This window comes from Cherax quadricarinatus, chromosome 17 (assembly GCF_038502225.1).
Source record: "Cherax quadricarinatus isolate ZL_2023a chromosome 17, ASM3850222v1, whole genome shotgun sequence".
Lineage (NCBI taxonomy): Eukaryota > Metazoa > Arthropoda > Malacostraca > Decapoda > Parastacidae > Cherax > Cherax quadricarinatus.
The window spans coordinates 2825345-2849733 of NC_091308.1; the positions used below are offsets into that span (position 1 = coordinate 2825345).

Genomic DNA, 24389 nt, shown 5'->3' on the forward strand with positions numbered 1-24389 from the left:
TATAGGTGCTCCACCACTCTTCTGTGCATGTACTCATCTAATTGTACTCACCTAATTGTGGTTGCAGAGGTCGATTCACAGCTCCTGGCTCCTCTTCGCAGGTCACTACTTGGTCCACTCTCTGCTCCATGAGCTGTGTCGTACCTCTTCTTAAAGCTATGTATAGATCCTGCCTCCACTGCATCACTCTCCAGACTATTCCACTTTCTAACAACTCTATGACTGAAGAAATATTTCCGAACATCCCTGTAACTCGTCTGAGTCTTCAACTTGTTGCTGTGTTCCATGTTTGGAACAGCCTGTTTCTGTCCACTTTGTCAGTTCCTCTCAGTATTTTATGTGTTGTTATCATGTCTCCCCCCCCCTCTCTCTCTCTCTCTCTCTCTCCTGTCCTCCAGTGTCGTCAGGTTGATTTCCCCAAACCTCTCCTCGTAGGACATGCCCCATAGCTCCGGGACTAGTCGTGTTGCAAACCTCTGCACTTCCTCTAATTTCTTGACATGCTTGGCTAGGTGTAGGTTCCAGACTGCTGCAGCATACTCAAGTATGAGCCTAATATACACTGTGTACAGAATCCTGAATGATTCCTTACTGAGGTGCCGGTATACTATTCTTAGGCTTGCTAATCGCCCAAAGTCTGTAGCAGTTATTTGGTTGATGTGCTCGGTATAATACTCACCCCCAGATCTTTTTCTTGAGTGAGCTTTGCAGTCTTTGGCTCCCTAAACTGTACTCTGTCTGCAGTCTTCTTTGCCCTTCAACAGTCTTCATGACTTTGCACTTGGGGTTAAACTCTAAAGCCAGTTGCCTGTCCCGATCCCTTTGTAGTCCTGCCTGGTCCTCATCCGACTGAATTCTCATTAGCTTCACATCGTCTGCAAACAGGGACACTAAGGAGTCTGTTCCTTCCGTTATGTTATTCACAAATACCAGAAACAGCACCAGTCCCAGGACTGACCCCTGTGGAACCCCACTGGTCACAGGCGCTCTGACACCTCGCCACGTACCATGAATCGTAGTTGCCTCTCTGTCAGGTATTCTCTGATCCATCGCAGTGCCTTCCCTGTTATACCTTCCTGGTTTTCCAGCTTTTGCACTAATCTCTTGTGTGGAACTGTGTCAAAAGCCTTCTTTCAGTCCAAGAAAAAGCAGTCTACCCATCTTGTCTTACTGCCGTCACCTGTCATAGAACTCCAGTAGTTTTGTGACAGGATTACCCTTCCCTGAAACCGTGCTGGTTGTGTGTATGTTAGTTATATATATATATGTGTGTGTGTGTGTGTGTGTGTGTGTGTGTGTGTGTGTGTGTGTGTGTGTGTGTGTGTGCGCACGCGCGTGCGTGTGTGTACTCACCTATTTGTGGTTGCAGGGGTCGAGTCATAGCTCCTGGCCCCGCCTCTTCACTGCTCTCTCTGCTCCATGAGCTTTATCAGACCTCGTCTTAAACCTCTGTATGGTTCCTGCCTCCACTGCGCCACTTTCTAGGCTATTTCACTTCTTGATAACTCTATGACTGAAGAAATACTTCCTAACATCTGTTTGACTCTTAGGAGTCTTCAACTTCCAATTGTGCCCCTTGTTTCTGTGTCCCACCTCTGGAACATCCTGTCTTTGTCCACCTTGTCAATTCCTCGCAGTATTTTATATGTCGTTATCATGTCTCCCCTGATCCTCCTGTCCTCCAGTGTCGTCAGGCCGATTTCCCTTAACCTTTCTTCATAGGTCAATCCTCTTAGCTCTGGGACTAGTCTTGTTGTAAACCTTTGCACTTTCTCTAATTTCTTGATGTGCTTGACCAGATGTGGATTTCAAACTGGTGCTGCATACTCTAATATGGACCTGACTTATATGGTGTACAGAGTCTTGAACGATTGCTTTGTGAGGTATCGGAACGCTGTTCTTAGGTTTGCCAAACGCCCATATGCTGCATCAGTTATATGATTGATGTGTGTCTCAGGAGGGGTGCTTGGTATTATACTCACCCCAATATCTTTTTCCTTGAGTGAGGTTTGCAGTCTTTGACCACCTGCGGTCTTCTTTGCCCTTCCCCGATCTTCATGACTTTGCATTTGGCGGGGTTAAATTCAAGGAGCCAGTTGCTGGACCAGGCTTGCAGCCTGTCCAGGTCTCTTTGTAGTCCTGCCTGATCTTTGACCGATTTAATTCTTCTCATTAACTTCACATCATCTGCAGACAGGGACTCTTCTGAGTCTATCCCTTCCGTTATGTCATTCACATATACCAAAAACAGCACAGGCCCTAAAACTGACCCCTGTGGAACCCCGCTTGTCACAGGTGCCCACTCTGACACCTCGTCACGTACCATGACTGTCAGGTATTCTCTGATCCATTGCAGTGCCTTTCCTGTTATGTGTGCCTGATCCTCTAGCTTTTGCCTTAACCTCTTGTGAGGAACTATGTCGAAGGCCTTCTTACAGTCCAAGAAAATGCAATCTATCCACCCCTCTCTCTCGTGTCTTACTTCTGTTACCTTGTCATAAAACTCCAGTATGTTCGTGACACAGGATTTTCCTTCCCTGAAACCGTGCTGGTTGTCATTTATAAGCTTGTGTCTTTCTAGGTGTTCAGCCACTCTCCTCCTGATGATCTCCATGACTTTGCATATTATACACGTCAGTGACACAGGTCTGTAGTTTAATGCCTCTTGTTTGTCTCCTTTCTTAAAAATTGGGACTACATTTGCCATCTTCCATACCTCAGGTAGTTGCCCAGTTTCAATGGATGTGTTAAGATTTTTGTTAGTGGCACACACAGCATCTCTGCTCCCTCTCTAAGAACCCACGGAGAGAAGCTGTCTGGTCCCACCGCCTTTTTGAGGTATCAAGTTCACATAGCAGCTTCTTCACCTTAGTTGTGTGTATTTCTTCCAGTAATTGTTGGTGTACCTCTCTATTCTGAATTCCTTTAGTGTGTGTGTGTGTGCGTGTGCGCGCGCGCGCCTGTCTGCGTGCGTGTATGTCCTAGTCCGCTGGTCTCTGTAGTAATAAATTCGGCCTAGTCAGCCTATTCAGTGCCGTACTTCTGCCGTGCAGTCAATATGCTATCGTGTTTCAGTCATATTGGTGCCGTGCCACCAATATCCTCCGTGGCCAGCCAGCCCCTGCATCCAGTCTTCCACTTTTGTGCCCTCGCTATTGTTTGCTCAAATATTTGATCAGAAATACGAAATTGAAGGTTGCATCGTCCTTAGCTAAAACCCTGCGGCTCACTGGTCTTCTCTTGTCGTCATGTCAAGATTGAACAGATAATATAATATGAATAATATAATTTTAACAAAATAAATAATAACCCTTTAATAATATCGCAAATTATTTTACAACTATTCACACACACACACACACACACACACACGCGCACGCGCGCACACACGCACAAACTGGTAGCATGGCGAGTCCATCTTGATGTTTTTGGCAGGGTAGTTGAAGCTGCCTTTGTGTTGGGCAGTGAGCTGCTGCAAGGCTTCTATTGATATCATTAACCTCTCGTCGTGTCTTGTGATCCTTCCCTCTGGTCTGGGGTGGATGAGGCGATGGTGACTGAGTTGGTCTGCCGATGTATTGCCACAGGTTCAACTGCATTCGGCGACGATCGGAGAGGGAAGACGCACGACTGCACCAGTGTCACCGGTCTGAGAGTCGAATACCTAGTGAGGAATTAGGGACATGCCAGTAGGGAATCCCCTGCATGAGGAGCTTTCACTGCTGAGAGACTTGCTTTTCCTTCTCATATTATTATTTGTGTTCTTTATAATAATATTTTTAATTATTATTATTATTATTATTATTATTATTATACATTTAAAAATGAGAAGCGTTGTTTGTGCAGTGATTAACCCTTGGTTGCAGTGAAGCGAATTACTCTTATCCTTCAAAATAATTAAAACACCGGTTAATGTGTATCGATGCCTAAATTCCGGTGTGACGCTACGGTGTCTTCCAGCTTTTCTGTGATAATCTTTACTCATTGGCTAGGCTCCTATGTCCTGCCTAGCAAGCTAGTTTGCTATCTCCACTTAGTGTAATACACTAGTAGAGTACGAGCGTACCGACCATATGTAAATAAAACACAGAGGGTTACGGCATTATTTAGTGAAGATATTTCATCCGAAACATGGATTTTAACAATTTAAAAGGTCTTATTTACATACAATTTTCAATTTAAGACGGTCGAAAATGAGGTTCTGAAGAATGTGCTGAGATATTTCACAACTGGTATGAATTCCAACTTCTAAATTATGTTGAAGATTCTGTAGGAACCGAGTCAAAATCTTCCCTTCTTTCTAGACGTGGTACAAAGAAAATATCCATTAAACCTTGAGAAGTGTAAGGGGTCCAAGACTTTTCAACACCTTCCCTTCCAGTATAAGAGAAATCACTCTGGCTTGATGAAATTCCTTATGAGCCGGTCTGTGGTGCCTACGTAGTACTGCTTGGCATTGATTACTAGCAACCTGACTAATCAGGCCATCAGCAAGAAAGCTTGATCTGGGCCCGATCCCCAGGGGCGATGATCCCTTACTCCGCCTCCAGTTGAATATAGTCTTTATAGTGTTCTTAAAAAAATATTTAAACAAATGTTATAGTGCCCTTTAATGTCTTTTTTTGACTAAGTTCAGTTCATTATTACGTAGCAATTTTTGCTTCCAATACATTTAAAAATTCATTGCGAGTGCCTAGTTGAGAACATCAAAGAGCGGAGACACAGTGGTGACCAGACAACCTGAAAAATTAACCTGTGGACGGCAGAGTTGGTGAGTTTACCAGCGAAAATAATCGAGTGCGTGAAATTGGGAGAATTGATGATGGTGGTATGAGGATGGAGACGTATGACACATGCTCCCCCTGTTCACCTAACAGAAAATAGGTACGAAGTACCTATTTTCAGGAAGACCTAGGCTATGAAATGAATCAACATATATACCAGCTTCTAGTCTATAAATTGAACTGTATGAAATACGTTAAAGTGTCAAGTGTTTCTGAATCCTGCAGACTTACTCTCCACACACACACAGCATCCAGACGGGAATTATAAATGGTGCCCAGGCTACGTTGAGGTCTTGGAGGCTGAGGCATACACTGCTATTTTAAGCTGACAAAAAGACACAATACCGTGACTGGAACAATAAACAAATAACCCACACATAGGAGAGAGGAGCTTACGACGACGTTTCGGTCCGACTTGGGCTATTTACAAAGTTCGGTCCAAGTCGGACCGACACGTCGTCGTAAGGTCCTCTCTCCTATGTGCAGGTTATTTGTGTATTTTAAATTGAGTCTGAACATAGTTCCTGCATCACAATGAATTCAAATGTCACATACATAGGTATATCTTTAGGAAGTGGAAAACTCTGTGGGCCCTACAGATACTCAACAAATTATAGAGGGTTCAACAGGACGTGGGTGTTTGGCCCTCCTCCTTCCACAGGAACTGTCCCTTTAAAACTATTCTCTGTCGACTGAGAATTGGTCACGCACATGTCAACCATGGACACCTGCTTGCAGATGCTCTTACCCCTCTATTGTGGCATGCAGCTCACAGCCGAGATCATTTTGACTATTTACCTAATGTTTCAGCCTTTTGGGATTACGTTGTGGGTTTTGTAACTACCGAGGTGCCTGTAGGGATCTCTGCGAACTCTCAGGAGAGTCTTGCAACATAGTTTAATGAGTTTTTTTTATCTCATGACGTTTAGCTTGGCATGAGAGTATATATTTGTATTTTATTCATGATAGTTTTTCCACAACTCAGTGTTGCCTTAGATGTTAGTGTTTGTGTTTTGTATTTACCCACTGACAGCAATTTTGTTAAATTTAGAACAGTGTGGTGGTGGTATACAGCAGTGTGGTGGTAGTATACAACAGTGTGGTGGTGGTATACAACAGTGTAGTGGTGTACAACAGTGTGGTGGTGGTATACAGCAGTGTGGTGGTAGTATACAACAGTGTGGTGGTGGTATACAGCAGTGTGGTGGTAGTATACAACAGTGTGGTGGTGGTATACAACAGTGTAGTGGTGTACAACAGTGTGGTGGTGGTATACAGCAGTGTGGTGGTAGTATACAACAGTGTGGTGGTGTTAGGTAAGACACATATGCAACAGTTAGGTATCTTTATTTTGAAACGTTTCGCCTACACAGTAGGCTTCTTCAGTCGAGTACAGAAAAGTTGATAGAAGCAGAAGATACTTGAAGACGATGTAATCAGTCCATCACCCTTAAAGTTTTGAGGTGGTCAGTCCCTCAGTCTGGAGAGCATTGTTCCATAGAATGAAACAATATGGAGATGAAGTGACAGGATGGAGCCTATTTATAGCGCCAACAGGTGAGACGTAGGTCACTAGGAGAGGTAAGAACTCAGATGTTGGGAGGTCAGGTCCCTCTCAAATCCAGCCGTTCTCACTAGTAGAGGTTGTAAAAGTTGATTGTAGGTCTGTACCAAGATACCCTTGTGTTGCAGTGTCTGACAGGTTGAACATTAAAATGGTATCTTGGTACAGACCTACAATCAACTTTTACAACCTCTACTAGTGAGAACGGCTGGATTTGAGAGGGACCTGACCTCCCAACATCTGAGTTCTTACCTCTCCTAGTGACCTACGTCTCACCTGTTGGCGCTATAAATAGGCTCCATCCTGTCACTTCATCTCCATATTGTTTCATTCTATGGAACAATGCTCTCCAGACTGAGGGACTGACCACCTCAAAACTTTAAGGGTGATGGACTGATTACATCGTCTTCAAGTATCTTCTGCTTCTATCAACTTTTCTGTACTCGACTGAAGAAGCCTACTGTGTAGGCGAAACGTTTCAAAATAAAGATACCTAACTGTTGCATATGTGTCTTACCTAACAACCTGTCGGTATTTTATACCATTTTAATGTTCAGTGTGGTGGTGGTATACAGCAGTGTGGTGGTGGTATACAACAGTGTAGTGGTGTACAACAGTGTGGTGGTGGTATACAACAGTGTAGTGGTGTACAACAGTGTGGTGGTGGTATACAACAGTGTAGTGGTGTACAACAGTGTGGTGGTGGTATACAACAGTGTGGTGGTGGTATACAGCAGTGTGGTGGTGGTATACAACAGTGTAGTGGTGTACAACAGTGTGGTGGTGGTATACAACAGTGTGGTGGTGGTATACAACAGTGTAGTGGTGTACAACAGTGTGGTGGTGGTATACAGCAGTGTGGTGGTAGTATACAACAGTGTGGTGGTGGTATACAGCAGTGTGGTGGTAGTATACAACAGTGTGGTGGTGGTATACAACAGTGTAGTGGTGTACAACAGTGTGGTGGTGGTATACAGCAGTGTGGTGGTAGTATACAACAGTGTGGTGGTGGTATACAGCAGTGTGGTGGTGGTATACAACAGTGTAGTGGTGTACAACAGTGTGGTGGTGGTATACAACAGTGTGGTGGTGGTATACAGCAGTGTGGTGGTGGTATACAACAGTGTGGTGGTGGTATACAACAGTGTGTTGGTGGTATACAACAGTGTGGTGGTGGTATACAACAGTGTGGTGGTGGTATACAACAGTGTGGTGGTGGTATACAGCAATGTGGTGGTGGTATACAACAATGTGGTGGTGGTATACAACAGTGTGGTGGTGGTATACAACAGTGTGGTGGTGGTATACAACAGTGTGGTGGTGGTATACAACAGTTGTGGTGGTATACAACAGTGTGGTGGTGGTATACAACAGTGTGGTGGTGGTATACAACAGTGTGGTGGTGGTATACATCAGTGTGGTGGTGGTATACAACAGTGTGGTGGTGGTATACATCAGCGTGGTGGTGGTATACAACAGTGTGGTGGTGGTATACAACAGTGTGGTGGTGGTATACATCAGCGTGGTGGTGGTATACAACAGTGTGGTGGTGGTATACATCAGTGTGGTGGTGGTATACAACAGTGTGGTGGTGGTATACAACAGTGTGGTGGTGGTATACAACAGTGTGGTGGTGGTATACATCAGCGTGGTGGTGGTATACATCAGTGTGGTGGTGGTATACAACAGTGTGGTGGTGGTATACATCAGTGTGGTGGTGGTATACAACAGTGTGGTGGTGGTATACATCAGCGTGGTGGTGGTATACAACAGTGTGGTGGTGGTATACATCAGCGTGGTGGTGGTATACAACAGTGTGGTGGTGGTATACATCAGTGTGGTGGTGGTATACATCAGTGTGGTGGTGGTATACAACAGTGTGGTGGTGGTATACAACAGTGTGGTGGTGGTATACATCAGCGTGGTGGTGGTATACAACAGTGTGGTGGTGGTATACATCAGTGTGGTGGTGGTATACATCAGCGTGGTGGTGGTATACATCAGTGTGGTGGTGGTATACAACAGTGTGGTGGTGGTATACATCAGTGTGGTGGTGGTATACAACAGTGTGGTGGTGGTATACATCAGCGTGGTGGTGGTATACAACAGTGTGGTGGTGGTATACATCAGCGTGGTGGTGGTATACAACAGTGTGGTGGTGGTATACATCAGTGTGGTGGTGGTATACATCAGTGTGGTGGTGGTATACAACAGTGTGGTGGTGGTATACAACAGTGTGGTGGTGGTATACATCAGCGTGGTGGTGGTATACAACAGTGTGGTGGTGGTATACATCAGTGTGGTGGTGGTATACAACAGTGTGGTGGTGGTATACAACAGTGTGGTGGTGGTATACATCAGTGTGGTAGTGGTATACAACAGTGTGGTGGTGGTATACATCAGTGTGGTAGTGGTATACAACAATGTGGTGGTGGTATACAACAGTGTGGTGGTGGTATACAACAGTGTGGTGGTGGTATACAACAGTGTGGTGGTGGTATACAACAGTGTGGTGGTGGTATACAACAGTGTGGTGGTGGTATACAACAGTGTGGTGGTGGTATACATCAGTGTGGTGGTGGTATACAACAGCGTGGTGGTGGTATACATCAGTGTGGTAGTGGTATACAACAGTGTGGTGGTGGTATACAACAGTGTGGTGGTGGTATACAACAGTGTGGTGGTGGTATACAGCAATGTGGTGGTGGTATACAACAATGTGGTGGTGGTATACAACAGTGTGGTGGTGGTATACAACAGTGTGGTGGTGGTATACAACAGTTGTGGTGGTATACAACAGTGTGGTGGTGGTATACAACAGTGTGGTGGTGGTATACAACAGTGTGGTGGTGGTATACATCAGTGTGGTGGTGGTATACATCAGCGTGGTGGTGGTATACAACAGTGTGGTGGTGGTATACATCAGTGTGGTGGTGGTATACAACAGTGTGGTGGTGGTATACAACAGTGTGGTGGTGGTATACAACAGTGTGGTGGTGGTATACAACAGTGTGGTGGTGGTATACAACAGTGTGGTGGTGGTATACAACAGTGTGGTGGTGGTATACAACAGTTGTGGTGGTATACAACAGTGTGGTGGTGGTATACAACAGTGTGGTGGTGGTATACAGCAATGTGGTGGTGGTATGCAGCAGCGTGGTGGTGCTATATACCAGTGTGGTGGTGGTATACATCAGTGTGGTGGTGGTATACAACAGTGTGGTGGTGGTATACAACAGTTGTGGTGGTATACAACAGTGTGGTGGTGGTATACAACAGTGTGGTGGTGGTATACATCAGCGTGGTGGTGGTATACAACAGTGTGGTGGTGGTATACAACAGTGTGGTGGTGGTATACAACAGTGTGGTGGTGGTATACAACAGTGTGGTGGTGGTATACATCAGCGTGGTGGTGCTATATACCAGTGTGGTGGTGGTATACATCAGTGTGGTGGTGGTATACATCAGCGTGGTGGTGGTATACATCAGCGTGGTGGTGGTATACATCAGTGTGGTGGTGGTATACATCAGTGTGGTGGTGGTATACATCGGCGTGGTGGTGGTATACATCAGCGTGGTGGTGGTATACATCAGCGTGGTGGTGGTATACATCAGCGTGGTGGTGGTAGACATCCGCGTGGTGGTGGTATACATCAGCGTGGTGGTGGTATACATCAGTGTGGTGGTGGTATACAGCGTGGTGGTGGTATACATCAGCGTGGTGGTGGTATACATCAGCGTGGTGGTGGTATACATCAGCGTGGTGGTGGTATACATCAGCGTGGTGGTGGTATACATCAGGGTGGTGGTGGTATACATCAGCGTGGTGGTGGTATACATCAGCGTGGTGGTGGTATACAGCGTGGTGGTGGTATACATCAGCGTGGTGGTGGTATACATCAGCGTGGTGGTGGTATACATCAGTGTGGTGGTGGTATACATCAGCGTGGTGGTGGTATACATCAGTGTGGTGGTGGTATACATCAGTGTGGTGGTGGTATACATCAGCGTGGTGGTGGTATACATCAGCGTGGTGGTGGTATACATCAGCGTGGTGGTGGTATACATCAGCGTGGTGGTGGTATACATCAGCGTGGTGGTGGTATACATCAGCGTGGTGGTGGTATACATCAGCGTGGTGGTGGTATACATCAGCGTGGTGGTGGTATACATCAGCGTGGTGGTGGTATACATCAGCGTGGTGGTGGTATACATCAACGTGGTGGTGGTATACATCAGCGTGGTGGTGGTATACATCAGCGTGGTGGTGGTATACATCAGCGTGGTGGTGGTATACATCAGCGTGGTGGTGGTATACATCAGCGTGGTGGTGGTATACTTCAGCGTGGTGGTGGTATACATCAGTGTGGTGGTGGTATACATCAGCGTGGTGGTGGTATACATCAGCGGTGGTGGTATACATCAGCGTGGTGGTGGTATACATCAGCGTGGTGGTGGTATACATCAGCGTGGTGGTGGTATACATCAGCGTGGTGGTGGTATACATCAGCGTGGTGGTGGTATACATCAGCGTGGTGGTGGTATACATCAGCGTGGTGGTGGTATACTTCAGCGTGGTGGTGGTATACATCAGTGTGGTGGTGGTATACATCAGCGTGGTGGTGGTATACATCAGCGGTGGTGGTATACATCAGCGTGGTGGTGGTATACATCAGCGTGGTGGTGGTATACATCAGCGTGGTGGTGGTATACATCAGCGTGGTGGTGGTATACATCAGCGTGGTGGTGGTATACATCAGCGTGGTGGTGGTATACATCAGCGTGGTGGTGGTATACATCAGTGTGGTGGTGGTATACATCAGTGTGGTGGTGGTATACATCAGCGTGGTGGTGGTATACATCAGCGTGGTGGTGGTATACATCAGCGTGGTGGTGGTATACATCAGCGTGGTGGTGGTATACATCAGCGTGGTGGTGGTATACATCAGCGTGGTGGTGGTATACATCAGTGTGGTGGTGGTATACATCAGTGTGGTGGTGGTATACATCAGCGTGGTGGTGGTATACATCAGTGTGGTGGTGGTATACATCAGCGTGGTGGTGGTATACATCAGCGTGGTGGTGGTATACATCAGTGTGGTGGTGGTATACATCAGCGTGGTGGTGGTATACATCAGCGTGGTGGTGGTATACATCAGCGTGGTGGTGGTATACATCAGTGTGGTGGTGGTATACATCAGCGTGGTGGTGGTATACATCAGTGTGGTGGTGGTATACATCAGCGTGGTGGTGGTATACATCAGCGTGGTGGTGGTATACATCAGTGTGGTGGTGGTATACATCAGCGTGGTGGTGGTATACATCAGCGTGGTGGTGGTATACATCAGCGTGGTGGTGGTATACATCAGTGTGGTGGTGGTATACATCAGCGTGGTGGTGGTATACATCAGCGTGGTGGTGGTATACATCAGCGTGGTGGTGGTATACATCAGTGTGGTGGTGGTATACATCAGTGTGGTGGTGGTATACATCAGCGTGGTGGTGGTATACATCAGTGTGGTGGTGGTATACATCAGCGTGGTGGTGGTATACATCAGTGTGGTGGTGGTATACATCAGTGTGGTGGTGGTATACATCAGCGTGGTGGTGGTATACATCAGTGTGGTGGTGGTATACATCAGCGTGGTGGTGGTATACATCAGCGTGGTGGTGGTATACATCAGCGTGGTGGTGGTATACATCAGCGTGGTGGTGGTATACATCAGTGTGGTGGTGGTATACATCAGTGTGGTGGTGGTATACATCAGCGTGGTGGTGGTATACATCAGCGTGGTGGTGGTATACATCAGCGTGGTGGTGGTATACATCAGCGTGGTGGTGGTATACATCAGCGTGGTGGTGGTATACATCAGCGTGGTGGTGGTATACATCAGCGTGGTGGTGGTATACATCAGTGTGGTGGTGGTATACATCAGTGTGGTGGTGGTATACATCAGCGTGGTGGTGGTATACATCAGTGTGGTGGTGGTATACATCAGCGTGGTGGTGGTATACATCAGCGTGGTGGTGGTATACATCAGCGTGGTGGTGGTATACATCAGCGTGGTGGTGGTATACATCAGCGTGGTGGTGGTATACATCAGCGTGGTGGTGGTATACATCAGTGTGGTGGTGGTATACATCAGTGTGGTGGTGGTATACATCAGTGTGGTGGTGGTATACATCAGCGTGGTGGTGGTATACATCAGTGTGGTGGTGGTATACATCAGTGTGGTGGTGGTATACATCAGCGTGGTGGTGGTATACATCAGCGTGGTGGTGGTATACATCAGCGTGGTGGTGGTATACATCAGCGTGGTGGTGGTATACATCAGCGTGGTGGTGGTATACATCAGCGTGGTGGTGGTATACATCAGCGTGGTGGTGGTATACATCAGTGTGGTGGTGGTATACATCAGTGTGGTGGTGGTATACATCAGCGTGGTGGTGGTATACATCAGCGTGGTGGTGGTATACATCAGCGTGGTGGTGGTATACATCAGCGTGGTGGTGGTATACATCAGCGTGGTGGTGGTATACATCAGCGTGGTGGTGGTATACAGCGTGGTGGTGGTATACATCAGCGTGGTGGTGGTATACATCAGCGTGGTGGTGGTATACATCAGCGTGGTGGTGGTATACATCAGCGTGGTGGTGGTATACAGGGTGGTAGAGGGTAATGTTTGAGTTTACACATCGTAAGATTTTTGACCTCTTACCCTTACATTCTTAACCTCCTCCTCCTCATCATCAACAACATATCATCATCATCATCATCATCATCATCATCATCATCATCATCATCATCATCATCATCATCATCATCATCATCATCATCATCATCATCATCATCATCATCATCATCATCATCATCATCATCATCATCATCATCATCATCATCATCATCATCATCATCAAGGAGTCACTAAGTAATGACACACATAACCTCGACAAATATATACACTTATATACACAACCATCACTAACGTTGAGTTCCACTCTCTTATAAATACATCTCTTAAGACATGTATTTTTAAAGTTTTTTCGTAAATTAACTATGAGGAATAATTCATAATGATAATTAAGTTTTCTTAACAGATTCAACACTTTCCTCATTTACTCTTCAACAAATAAATTAAATTATTCTAGTGTGTTTTAAAATTTTCGCAATATTTATCAATTTTTTTTAAATTCTGCGTTTTTATTATATTTGTTGGATAATCCGTAGCTTTTAGCGAAATTAGAATTTTATTATTAATTAATATGAAGAGAATTTATATGCTGCATAATGTGGAAAAATACTTTGTTATTCTGCCCGGCGATTATTCTGGTGTGGTTGTGTCCCTCGGCTTGGTCTTGCACTAGGCTTCCTTCATGACTTTCCGGTCAGTCAGGCTGGCTGTTGGTGCTTGCGGCACGCAGTCCAACATGGGTGCCACACACGTTTCGCTCCGTTCTGGACCATTGTCAAGTCACAATTGAATGAGAATATAATAGAGGGAAGTCCAGAATATAGGATGGGAGGAGAGAGGGGGAAGGAATGTAGTAGGTGTAGCAGTAGTGGTAGTAGCGGTGTTAGCAGTAATAATGAGGTAGTAGTAGCAGTAGAAATGCACTCTTGACACGTGACAGTGTTCTCTGGGGCGCACTCTACAACCTGACACAAACTTTCTTGCAGTAAATTAATTATTAAAATTTATATTTAATAAAATGTTAGATGTAAGTAGACCGTGGTGTGAATACTTCACTCTCTCGTGATTATATATTATATATATATAGGAGAGCCTGAGCTTGCTACCATCTGCAGCTCATAAGACTGCCATCCCCACGAGCCCCTTTGAGGCGGGGTAGATGGCAGACCAGAGGCCTAGCTTCTCCCTACGAGCCCCGTGAGGGCGGGGAATGTGGCTAGGCCTGGGGACACTTGGTCCCAAAGATGAGGAGGTACTTGTCCTTCCTCCCATGGGAGACTTAAGTCTCGAGACACTCCCCAGATAGGGAGCCAAGGCCGGGTCACCACTACTTGGAAAAGACCCGGGCCGGGAGAATACCGGTGAATAAAAAAAAAAAATATATATATATATATATATAATATATGTATATATATATATATATATATATATATATATATATATATATAATACACACACAGTTATTTAGGAATATTTTCTACGTGTTGAATATTATCGCACGATCCAGTACACAACACTGCCTCGTAAACTTTAGAAACCTGGTCTCCAACATCATCTTGCTTGGTAATTTCCATGTCTGACACCTATAATGAAAGAGTATGGGACATATAATAGCAGAGAAAGTCTCAGTATGGAGTTCGTATGAACAGTATCACACAAATGAACTGTTAAGACCCTTGACATATTCGACTGAAGGCAACATATGTTCAAACTGGCCAGGTTAAACGATAAATACCTTTGATGTTATATTCTTATCAAATCCTCTAAGCACTCTATTGCTTGTAATCATGTCTCCTCTAGTTTTTGTTATCCCTCACGGGCGTTAGGCTTAGTTTCTTCAGATTCTTCTCTTACTACATTTTTCTAAACTTTGGAATTAGTCTGTTTGTAAACTTTCTTATCTTCACAAATTATTTGCATGAAGAGGCTCCATGAAGGAACCTTGTCATCGATGATGGACTTGACATACCTTGTCTATAATAGCCTGAAGGACTGTTTGTTTAGTTCTCTGGATTCTGTTCAGAGATGTGCTTGTCTCACATGTAGCACTGAAGTTATACGATTGATATACACCTCTGACGATACGTTTGTTGCTAAAGAGGGTGGTGAAGGAGGGTGATGGAGGGAGCGAGAGAGAGAGAGAGAGAGAGAGAGAAAGGAAACTATCGAAGGGTGATTTTGTTATGTGGGGGTTCGAAACGTGGATTAGGTAAGAACACTCACGTAGGCTGGTTAGTACGTATAATTATAATGGAAGGTATGGGAAGCACAGACCCGCCCTGCCTCTGCTCACTATCTTAAAACTGACTCACCAGTGATGCCTAGGGGTGAGCGGCGTTCAAAAACATGCTAAGGTCAGCTGCAACGTGAATAACAGTCAGTGATTCACGCAGACGGTTGGTAGTCATACTACTGGTAACTAGTACTACTGGGAACTAATACTACTGAGAATTTTGATTACTGTTTGACGTCCTCGTGTATGTATGCTTGAGTTATAGCAACTTAAATATCTAAACTTACATTTAATCACCTCAGAAATGATGTTGAAGTAACTTTTGTTTGTTTTCCTCCTCAGGTGATGCCAGTACCAAGATGACATGTTGAGGGCGGCATGATGCCTCGGGGAGCGGGCTTGCGGGCGCCCCTGCCCACACTGCCTCGCGCCCACCACGCCAACACACGCCCAGTCCAACGCCTTTTCCTTCAACTTGTGCTATTAGCCTTACCACTGCTGGCCGGGGGGTCCTCGGGCGGGGACACCTCCCCTAAGACTTCATTTCGGTTCCTAAGAAACCTGTACAATGTCAGCATCTACGAGAACTCCTTACCTAGGACTTACGTGGCCGGGGAGGAGCTCATGGGCGTGGCGATGGATGACCTGCCGCCCTCCGGCCATGTCGCCTATGAAATAGTAGATGGGGACCAAGATCACTTCTTCGCTGCTGACTCCGAGCTAGTAGGAGGTGTGACGGTGCTGAAGGTGAGGACAAAGACTGGCCTGGGGGATGTACTCAACAGGGAGCGCCGGGCCCGCTACTCTCTTGTGGTGGAGGCCAGACTGAAGAATGTTGCTCACTGGGGAGGCAACCTCAAAGCCAGGACCAATGTGACAGTGTTAGTGTTAGACACCAATGATAATATTCCTTTGTTTTACCCGACTGTATACCAGGTTAATGTGGGCGAAGACGCCTCCCTTCACACCTCACTCATCTCTGTCACTGCACACGACGCTGACGATGGTTACAATGGCCAACTTTATTACTCACTAGAAGATCACAAGACAAATTTATTCGCCGTCCACCCAACCACTGGTGTTCTAAGCGTCACGCGGCCATTGTCTCACATGTATGGCCGCATACACAGAGTAACAGTATTGGCCCAGGACCGCGGGCCCCAGCCCCGGAACGTGCGGTCTGTAGCTGCGGCGCGAGCCTCAGTGCAAGTGCAGGTGCATCAGGTCAACATTCATGCACCCAGTATCACTGTGCAACACTTGCCACACGTGGTGGAGCACTCTCACACACACATCTATGCCATCATCACTGTTGATGATGCTGACGAGGGCGAGAGTGGCAAAGTAGATAAAGTAGATATCGTAGGCGGTGATCCCGACCGTCTCTTCAGTATTACTCGTGGTTCACATTCCAAAGAATATAATTTAGCTGTGCTGAAGTTGCTGGATCGTGAACTGGCGCCTGAGGGCTACAACCTGACCCTTCAGGCCTTCGACTGCGGCATTCCACAGCGCAAGTCGCGCGTCAACGTCCACGTTAACATTGCTGATGTGAACGACCATGCGCCTGTGTTTGCCAGAGAACAGTACGAGGAGGCTGTGAGCGAGGAAGCTCCACCCAATACTCCGGTGGTGAGAGTAGCAGCCTCAGACACTGACCAGGGTATTAATGGAAGGGTTCTCTTCAGAATAGTCGCTGGTAATGAGGACGACAAATTTAATATTAACCCCCGAACAGGTCTTATATCTACCGCGGACTGGCTAGACCATGAGTCCACTGCCTACTACAGTGTCACTGTGGCTGCTGTGGACCAAGCCAGCAATGCCCGCAGGAAGCAGTCCTCGGCTAAGGTTATTATCCGCGTGTTGGATGCCAATGACAACGCACCTCAGTTCAACACCCCCAACACAGAGGTCACGCTAGATGAGAATGAGCCCATAGGCTCGTATGTTACTCGTATGATCGCCTCTGATGTAGACTCAGGGGAGAATGGTTTTATATCTTACAGCATTGCTAACCTTGATCAAGTACCCTTTGTTATTGATCCCTTCGACGGCACAGTGCGTACCTCGTCTGTGCTTGACTATGAGGCCCAGCGACGTGTGTATACCATCAAGGTTCGAGCCTCGGACTGGGGAACACCTTTCAAACGGGAAACAGAAACAACAGTGAAAGTCAAAGTTCGTGACGTTAATGACAACAGGCCTCAGTTTGAAGGTGTTGACTGCAAGGGCTGGGTGTCTGTGGACGCCCCGGTGGGCACTAGTGTTCTCACACTCTCCGCACTCGACCTGGACAACGCCAGTATCGTGAGTTACAAACTCCAGAACGATATGGAAGAAGAGTGTTGGGCTATGGACGCCGCCTCAGGTGTACTTGCTCTCACCTGTGATCTCAGGAAATATTTTATTACAAGTGATAGACTGAGGACTTACGTTCTCAACGTAACAGCTACTGATGGATCCCATATATCCGACCCCACCAGCGTGACGGTGGCTATCATCACCCAAAGAAATGAGGACCGAGCTAACATAAGACAGCACTCTCATGTGGAGTGCCATGAGACCGGGATCAGCACCAAGGCAGCAGAGGTGGAGGCTGCAGCAGCTGAGAATAACGCAGCTGTGGAACACTACGCTCTTCTGCCGCTCCGCTACGGATACAATTCCCATGCCCCGGACTTTCCTGACAAGTTTCCCAGCATCATCAGGGTTCTCGAGGATGCTGAAATCGGTAAGGCACTCCTTACTGTGGAAGCTAAGGACCATGATAGAGGCCACAACGGGCGGGTGGTGTACGCCGTGTCCAACGGTGACACTGACTCAGTCTTTAAGATTGGCGTCGAGTCTGGTGTGCTAGAGGTCGTGGCGGAGCTGGATCGAGAGCGTACTCCAGAGTATTTCCTCAACATTACTGTTTATGATCTTGGAGTTCCACATAAGTGCGTCTCAAGAAATCTTACTGTTCAGGTTGCTGATGTGAATGACAATGCACCAGAGTTTAGTCGTGTGAGTTACAGCCTTCACTTGCCAGAAAATACTCGTAATGGCACCAGCGTGGCACAACTGAGTGCCCAAGATGCCGATGAAGGTCTCAACGCTAAAATAACATACGAATTAGTGACAGACGTGGAAGAGTTTACAGTTGGGCGAACAACAGGTGTGGTGTATATGTCCGGCGGACTGGACCGTGAGCGTCGCAGTGAGTATGATCTGAGAGTCCGGGCTTGGGACAGTGCCTTGGAAAACCCTCGCTCTGCCCTTGCCAGAGTACTAGTAACGGTCCTCGACATCAATGACTGTCCACCTGAATTTGGTGCGGCCAGCAAATTGACAGTGGACGTTCCTGAAGATTTACCTCTGGGTGCTGTGGTGGCCACTTTGCAGGCCACCGATCAAGATCAAGGTGTGGGTGGCCTAATCAGGTACAGTCTAGTCAGCGGTCACGGAGATGCTTTCCGCGTGGACGAGGAAACAGGAGTAGTGCGGCTATCGGCACCGCTGGATTTTGAAACTAGACAGTCGTACAATGTGTCAGTTCGAGCCCAAGACGGAGGCTCGCCATCTTTAGAAGCTCGCGCTTCTCTCTTCATTCGCGTTCACGACGTGGACGAAAACGTTGGTCCTCCTGTGTTCAGTGAGCGTGTGGTGCGGGGTCGTGTTCAGGAGAATATGCCTCCAGGTGCCCTGGTCACCAGCCTAACAGCTCGGGACCCCGACCAGGGCCGTCTCACATACACCATCATTGCCGGGGACGGTCTTGGTTACTTCACCATCGACAGGGAAGGTAAGTTCACTAATTTATTATTTACGTACGTGCAGTTCATGATACTTCACACTTCAGTATTACCTGACCATTTTCAACACAGCATTCACTTAACACTTTTAATTATCGCGTGGTTAATATGTCTTGCTAATCGACGTATTCTGTGTACTGTAAACACAGGCGTGTTGTAGTGCTGTGTGATAGACACACACTTCGCCAATACCACTAACCTCTCACATTATCAAAATCTTTGAAAGTGTTAAGATGTATGATTGTTAAACAAACAGTATGACATCTACATAATTCAGCTTTAAAGCAGGACTGTCCTGCCTCTCGCATCAGGTCACCGTGGGGGCGGTGACCTGGTGAGCTCCGGAAACGACTCCAGGTAGGTAATGTAAATACGCTTGTACATGAGACCAGGTCATGAAGACCACACCTGACATGGCCATCAGTAGCACACCACACATTGCCAGTAAGACCAGCTTTAGGCTTAAAAGGTTGCGAATCTAAAAATGAAATAAGCATTTTGATCTGACTTCACGAGAGAGTGGTTAGAGGCTGGGCCTCTAACCACTATCATCGTATCAGGGTGTCCTGATACGATGATAGGCAGCGGGAGTCTCCTGGAATCTCCTGACCTTAATTCCATGGTATCTAAGCCACCCACCCCGGCTCATAAACCCATTCACACACACACACACACACACACACACACACACACACACATGAAGCAGTATCGCTGAATAGTGATCCCAGGATTTAGCGTTCTAGTGGCTGTCCTAAGATATTATTAGCGGTCATCGTACGTGAGTGAATCAGTGAACATACCTACAAGAGTGTAATAGCTTTCAAGAGTGCGAATAATGTGATAAGATCAAGAATTTTACAATTTAAATCTGAATGAATGGTGAGTAAGGGAGGATAGCAGTCAGCTGGCTGCAGTGTTGACACAAAATATCCAAACAGTTAATTGGGTTAACGGTGTGATCTGAAATATTAACAAATACATATGTTGGTTGGTTATAGAAGCAGTGTAGTGATAAGATCATGAACGAGTGATTAAGTAAATACTGAAAGTAAGAAAAAATTAGTCAATCCCCAGCTGTTGGTGTTGTGAATGTAGTTAATATCATCAGATTTGTTATGACCAATACTGTACTAAAGAAAAAAGAGTGAATACCAAGTCTTCAAAGAAAAATAAAAGAAAAACTTGAATGCATGATAAAGTTCCTGAAGGAGTTACAAAATTGAAGGAGTTGATAGCAGCCGACCAGCAGGAACCTCCATTGTTGTGCAGACGACATCACTTGCCTATGTGTGGTTAATTTTGGTTAGTGTCTAAAGTCTCAGTGTCTCGCCCTGCTGGTTGTATGCTATACCATCACTCTCTCCCTAACTTTCAGTACCAGGAGATAGATAGTGGTAACCCTGATAATGTTTAGTAAATTATCTAAATATCTTCAGAAGAGTTGTGTAGCCTAGTGAACCCCCTCCCCGTTTTTCTGACAGCGACAAGCTAGTAAACAAGTACGCACATACAAACACATGTGTTCACCAGTAATTATTATAATAAACATTAGTATATATTAGTAAGGAATTGAGTGAGAAAAAATAATCCTGTAATTTTCAAAAAAGTAACGTAGCCTAGTGTGGAAAGATCTGGGCCGGGAGAGTACCGGTGAACCAAGAACAATAACAATAGTGTTAACGTGACCCCCCCCCCTTCTTTTTCAAAGAACGACAAGCTAGTAAACACAAACACAAGTGTACACAGTAAATATTATATAGTATATATTAGTGTATATTAATAAGGAATTGATTGTGAAAAAATTTTATAATCTTCAAAAGGCCTAGTGTGAGCACGCACACACATACCCACATACACACACACACACACACACACACACACACACACACACACACACACACACACACACACACACACACACACACACACACACAAACAATTAGCTCATAAATCCCCCCCACCACACACATTTTTACGATAAGCTGAAGCAGCTAGAACATCCCAACAGGATAAAAACAAAATGGGCTCTCAAAAGGGAGGATGTAAAGGCAAGGGAACCGATGATGGCTGGTCGGAAAAGGAAGAATGGGTAGAACGGCTCAAGAACAAAATGGAACAACAATGGGAGAAAAGGTTAAACGAGCTTTGCAATAACATATTAGAGCAAATATCTGCAGAGAGCAAGAAGTGGGAATCACGAGCTGTAGTAGCTGAGATAAAGATACAAAGATTGGAGAAAGAAATGGATGTGCTGAAGCAGGATCTAAAGATGAAGTCCAAAAGGAGCAAGATGGCTGAAATGGGAACATCAGCAGGCAGCGAGGGGACTGAAGGAGGGGATGGATCTAAGCAGTCTTTTGCAGCAGTAATATCAGGCCATCATGGTGTCTGGGAGATGATTAGGGAAACAGCAAAGGAGATGCTTAAATCAGATCCAGAGATACAGAGGGAAAAGAAATGGGAAGAGGAGAGGGAGAGATCAATAATTATTCATGGGCTTCAGGAGGCTGAAGGGCAGACCTATGATGAAAGAAAGCATTGGGAGAAAACAGAGATTAAGAACATCATTGCAATAACAGGAGAGAGGGACATGTCTCAAGTAGAAAATTTTCACAGACTTGGGGGGTATCCGAGGGAAAAAATCGACCAATCAGATTGACATTCAAGACAGATGTGGTACGGAACAGGATACTACAACAGAAACCACTGTTAAAGGACTCTCCAGATTATCAAAAAGTGTTCCTCAGTCGAGACAGAACACGAAAGGAAAGGGAACAACTGAAAGTGAGAGCAAGACAGAACCAGTGGAAGGAAAGAGAGACAGGACAGGCAACGACAGACAGGAAAACTCAGCCTTTGGGGGAACATCAAACACAAATGCTTACAGAAACCTCTCAACCCGTCACCACATATCATCCAAACACAGTAAACAGAAATGAACCTCACTCCATAGCCACCACCCCCCCTAAGCACTAATTCCACAGTCACAGCAGCCTCCCATAATATTGTGCCCTGCCTCCCACCCTCCCAGCCTGCACCTTCTTCTTCCATCTCCCAAAATACAGTAATGGAAAGGAAGCTAAAGGTATGGTACATCAATGCAGATGGAATAACAAATAAGAGTGGCAAGAACACATCACTGATGCATCACCTGACATTATAGCACTAACAGAGACAAAACTTACAGGGATGATAACAGATGCAATTTTTCCACCTGGATATCAGATTATGAGGAAAGACAGAGAGAACAGAGGAGGGGGAGGAGTAGCATTGCTCATAAAAAAACAGTGGAGTTTTGAGGAGACGAGAGGAATGGAAAGAAGGGAAACAGACGACTTCATTATAGGAACACTTCAGACTGGTACCACTATGACCCCGCCTCCGCCTGCTTCACCTCACCTCACTGCAGTATATAAGCCACGTCTACGGCCCTATGCTGTACATTCTACAAGATTGATGGACTGAACACATCGACTCCAGGCTGAGGGACTGATTACCTCATACTCCTCCTCTCCTTACGCCTTCCTCTTTGTATTGGACTGATGAAGCCACTGTGTGGCGAAACGTTTCCTGAATAAAGATTCCCATATGCTGCATAAGTGTCTCAATCTTCATCTCCTGAGGCGCACATCAACCAAATAACGGCTGCAGCATATGGGCGCCTAGCAAACCTAAGAACAGCATTCTGCCATCTTAATAAGGAATCGTTCAGGACCCTGTACACCGTGTACGTTAGGCCCATATTGGAGCATGCGGCACCAGTCTGGAACCCACACCTAGCCAAGCACGTAAAGAAACTGGAGAAAGTGCAAAGGTTTGCAACAAGACTAGTCCCAGAGCTAAGAGGTATGTCCTACGAGGAGAGGTTAAGGGAAATCAACCTGACGACACTGGAGGACAGGAGAGATAGGGGGGGACGTGATAACGACATACAAAATACTGAGAGGAATTGACAAGGTGGACAAAGACAGGATGTTCCAGAGATGGGACACAGCAACAAGGGGTCACAGTTGGAAGTTGAAGACACAGATGAATCACAGGGATATTAGGAAGTATTTCTTCAGTCACAGAGTAGTCAGGATGTGCAATAGTTTGGGAAGCGATGTAATGGAGGCAGGATCCATTCATAGCTTTAAGGAGAGGTATGATAAAGCTCATGGTGCAGGGAGAGTAACCCAGTAGCGGCCAGTGTAGAGGCGGGGCCAGGAGCTATGAATCGACCCCTGCAACCACAGACAGTGATGAAGTACATGCAAAACACACTGATTCAAGTAAAATATTAAATGGGAAATTTGGACTGTCTCTTGGACAGAATATTTGTTAAATTGATAAGGAAGTTGATAAAGAATAATTAAAACTGAAAGTATCTGAGAGTTTTATATTAAGGCAAAGTGACAGCAGCTGTCATCATCTCACTCAGTACTGTAGTTCAGATCTTGGATAAATGTTAAGTTCTTGGAGATGAAAGTCAGTTCGTCTGGACTTAGTCAACAGAATCTCCTTTCTGAGAACACAACGAGTATCATGTTTACCCGTCACGTGTAGGTAGTACTCAGAGAATAGTCGTAAATCCTCCGAGGTTCTCGTCAGATGTACTCGCAGACCGGCCTTGGACGATTTATAACAAAAAAGTCGAGAGTACAAGCCACGGGGGGGGGGGGAAGAATCTTTAGCTCAAGTACTCTTACACTTCTCAGTGCGCCATCAGGAGCTGTGCAATGTTGCAAGGGCAGTAACAAGAGAAATAGGGTAAGTTTTTCAGAGTATGGTAGGGCGGTGGCACCAGCCTCTGAGGGAGAGAGAGGCCCAGCGGAATGCTAACCACACACAGATCACCCCCCCCCCCCCACACCTCACCCCATATGGAGTCGGGTGGAGTAGGCCTCACAGTTTGCAGATAACGTGAGGTAAAATAACTAGGAGATAGTTAACAGCCATCCCTAAGCTTCTAACCGCTGAGAACAGGTCATGTGACGTAAGAAGTTACATTACAATAGTGGGTCATTTACATACAGAATGCAGCTAATGTGGACAACTTTCTAACTAATGATATAAAGGGAATAAATCCCTCGTTTTGTCAACTGGTGTCACAGAATATTCCAGAATATTCAGGAAATACTTTCAGTGTCAGTTAATATGCCTTTGTGAATTATCCTATTCAGGCTTTTTCTTTTTAACACCATTACCATTTTTTAACACCACTATCATCTGCTAATATCACTATTATCATTATCATTATAATATTACTACCAACATAATTCAGTAAACCACTAAACTTGTCGCAAAATTACCATGTTGCAATTAACTATGTGTACCTGG

The 24389-nt window shown here is 45.8% G+C and overlaps 1 protein-coding gene across 4 annotated transcripts in view; it reads left to right on the plus strand.

The window, feature by feature from the left end:
* LOC138850970 (fat-like cadherin-related tumor suppressor homolog) overlaps nucleotides 1-24389 on the plus strand; it is a 336277-nt gene that overhangs the window by 148984 nt on the left and 162904 nt on the right. For all 4 annotated transcript variants that reach the window (XM_070085708.1, XM_070085712.1, XM_070085710.1 and 1 more), the window contains one exon: nucleotides 15616-19060. In XM_070085708.1, coding sequence (XP_069941809.1) covers nucleotides 15652-19060 — 3409 coding nt within the window. In that variant the 5' untranslated portion in view covers nucleotides 15616-15651. The remainder of the gene's footprint in view (nucleotides 1-15615; nucleotides 19061-24389) is intronic.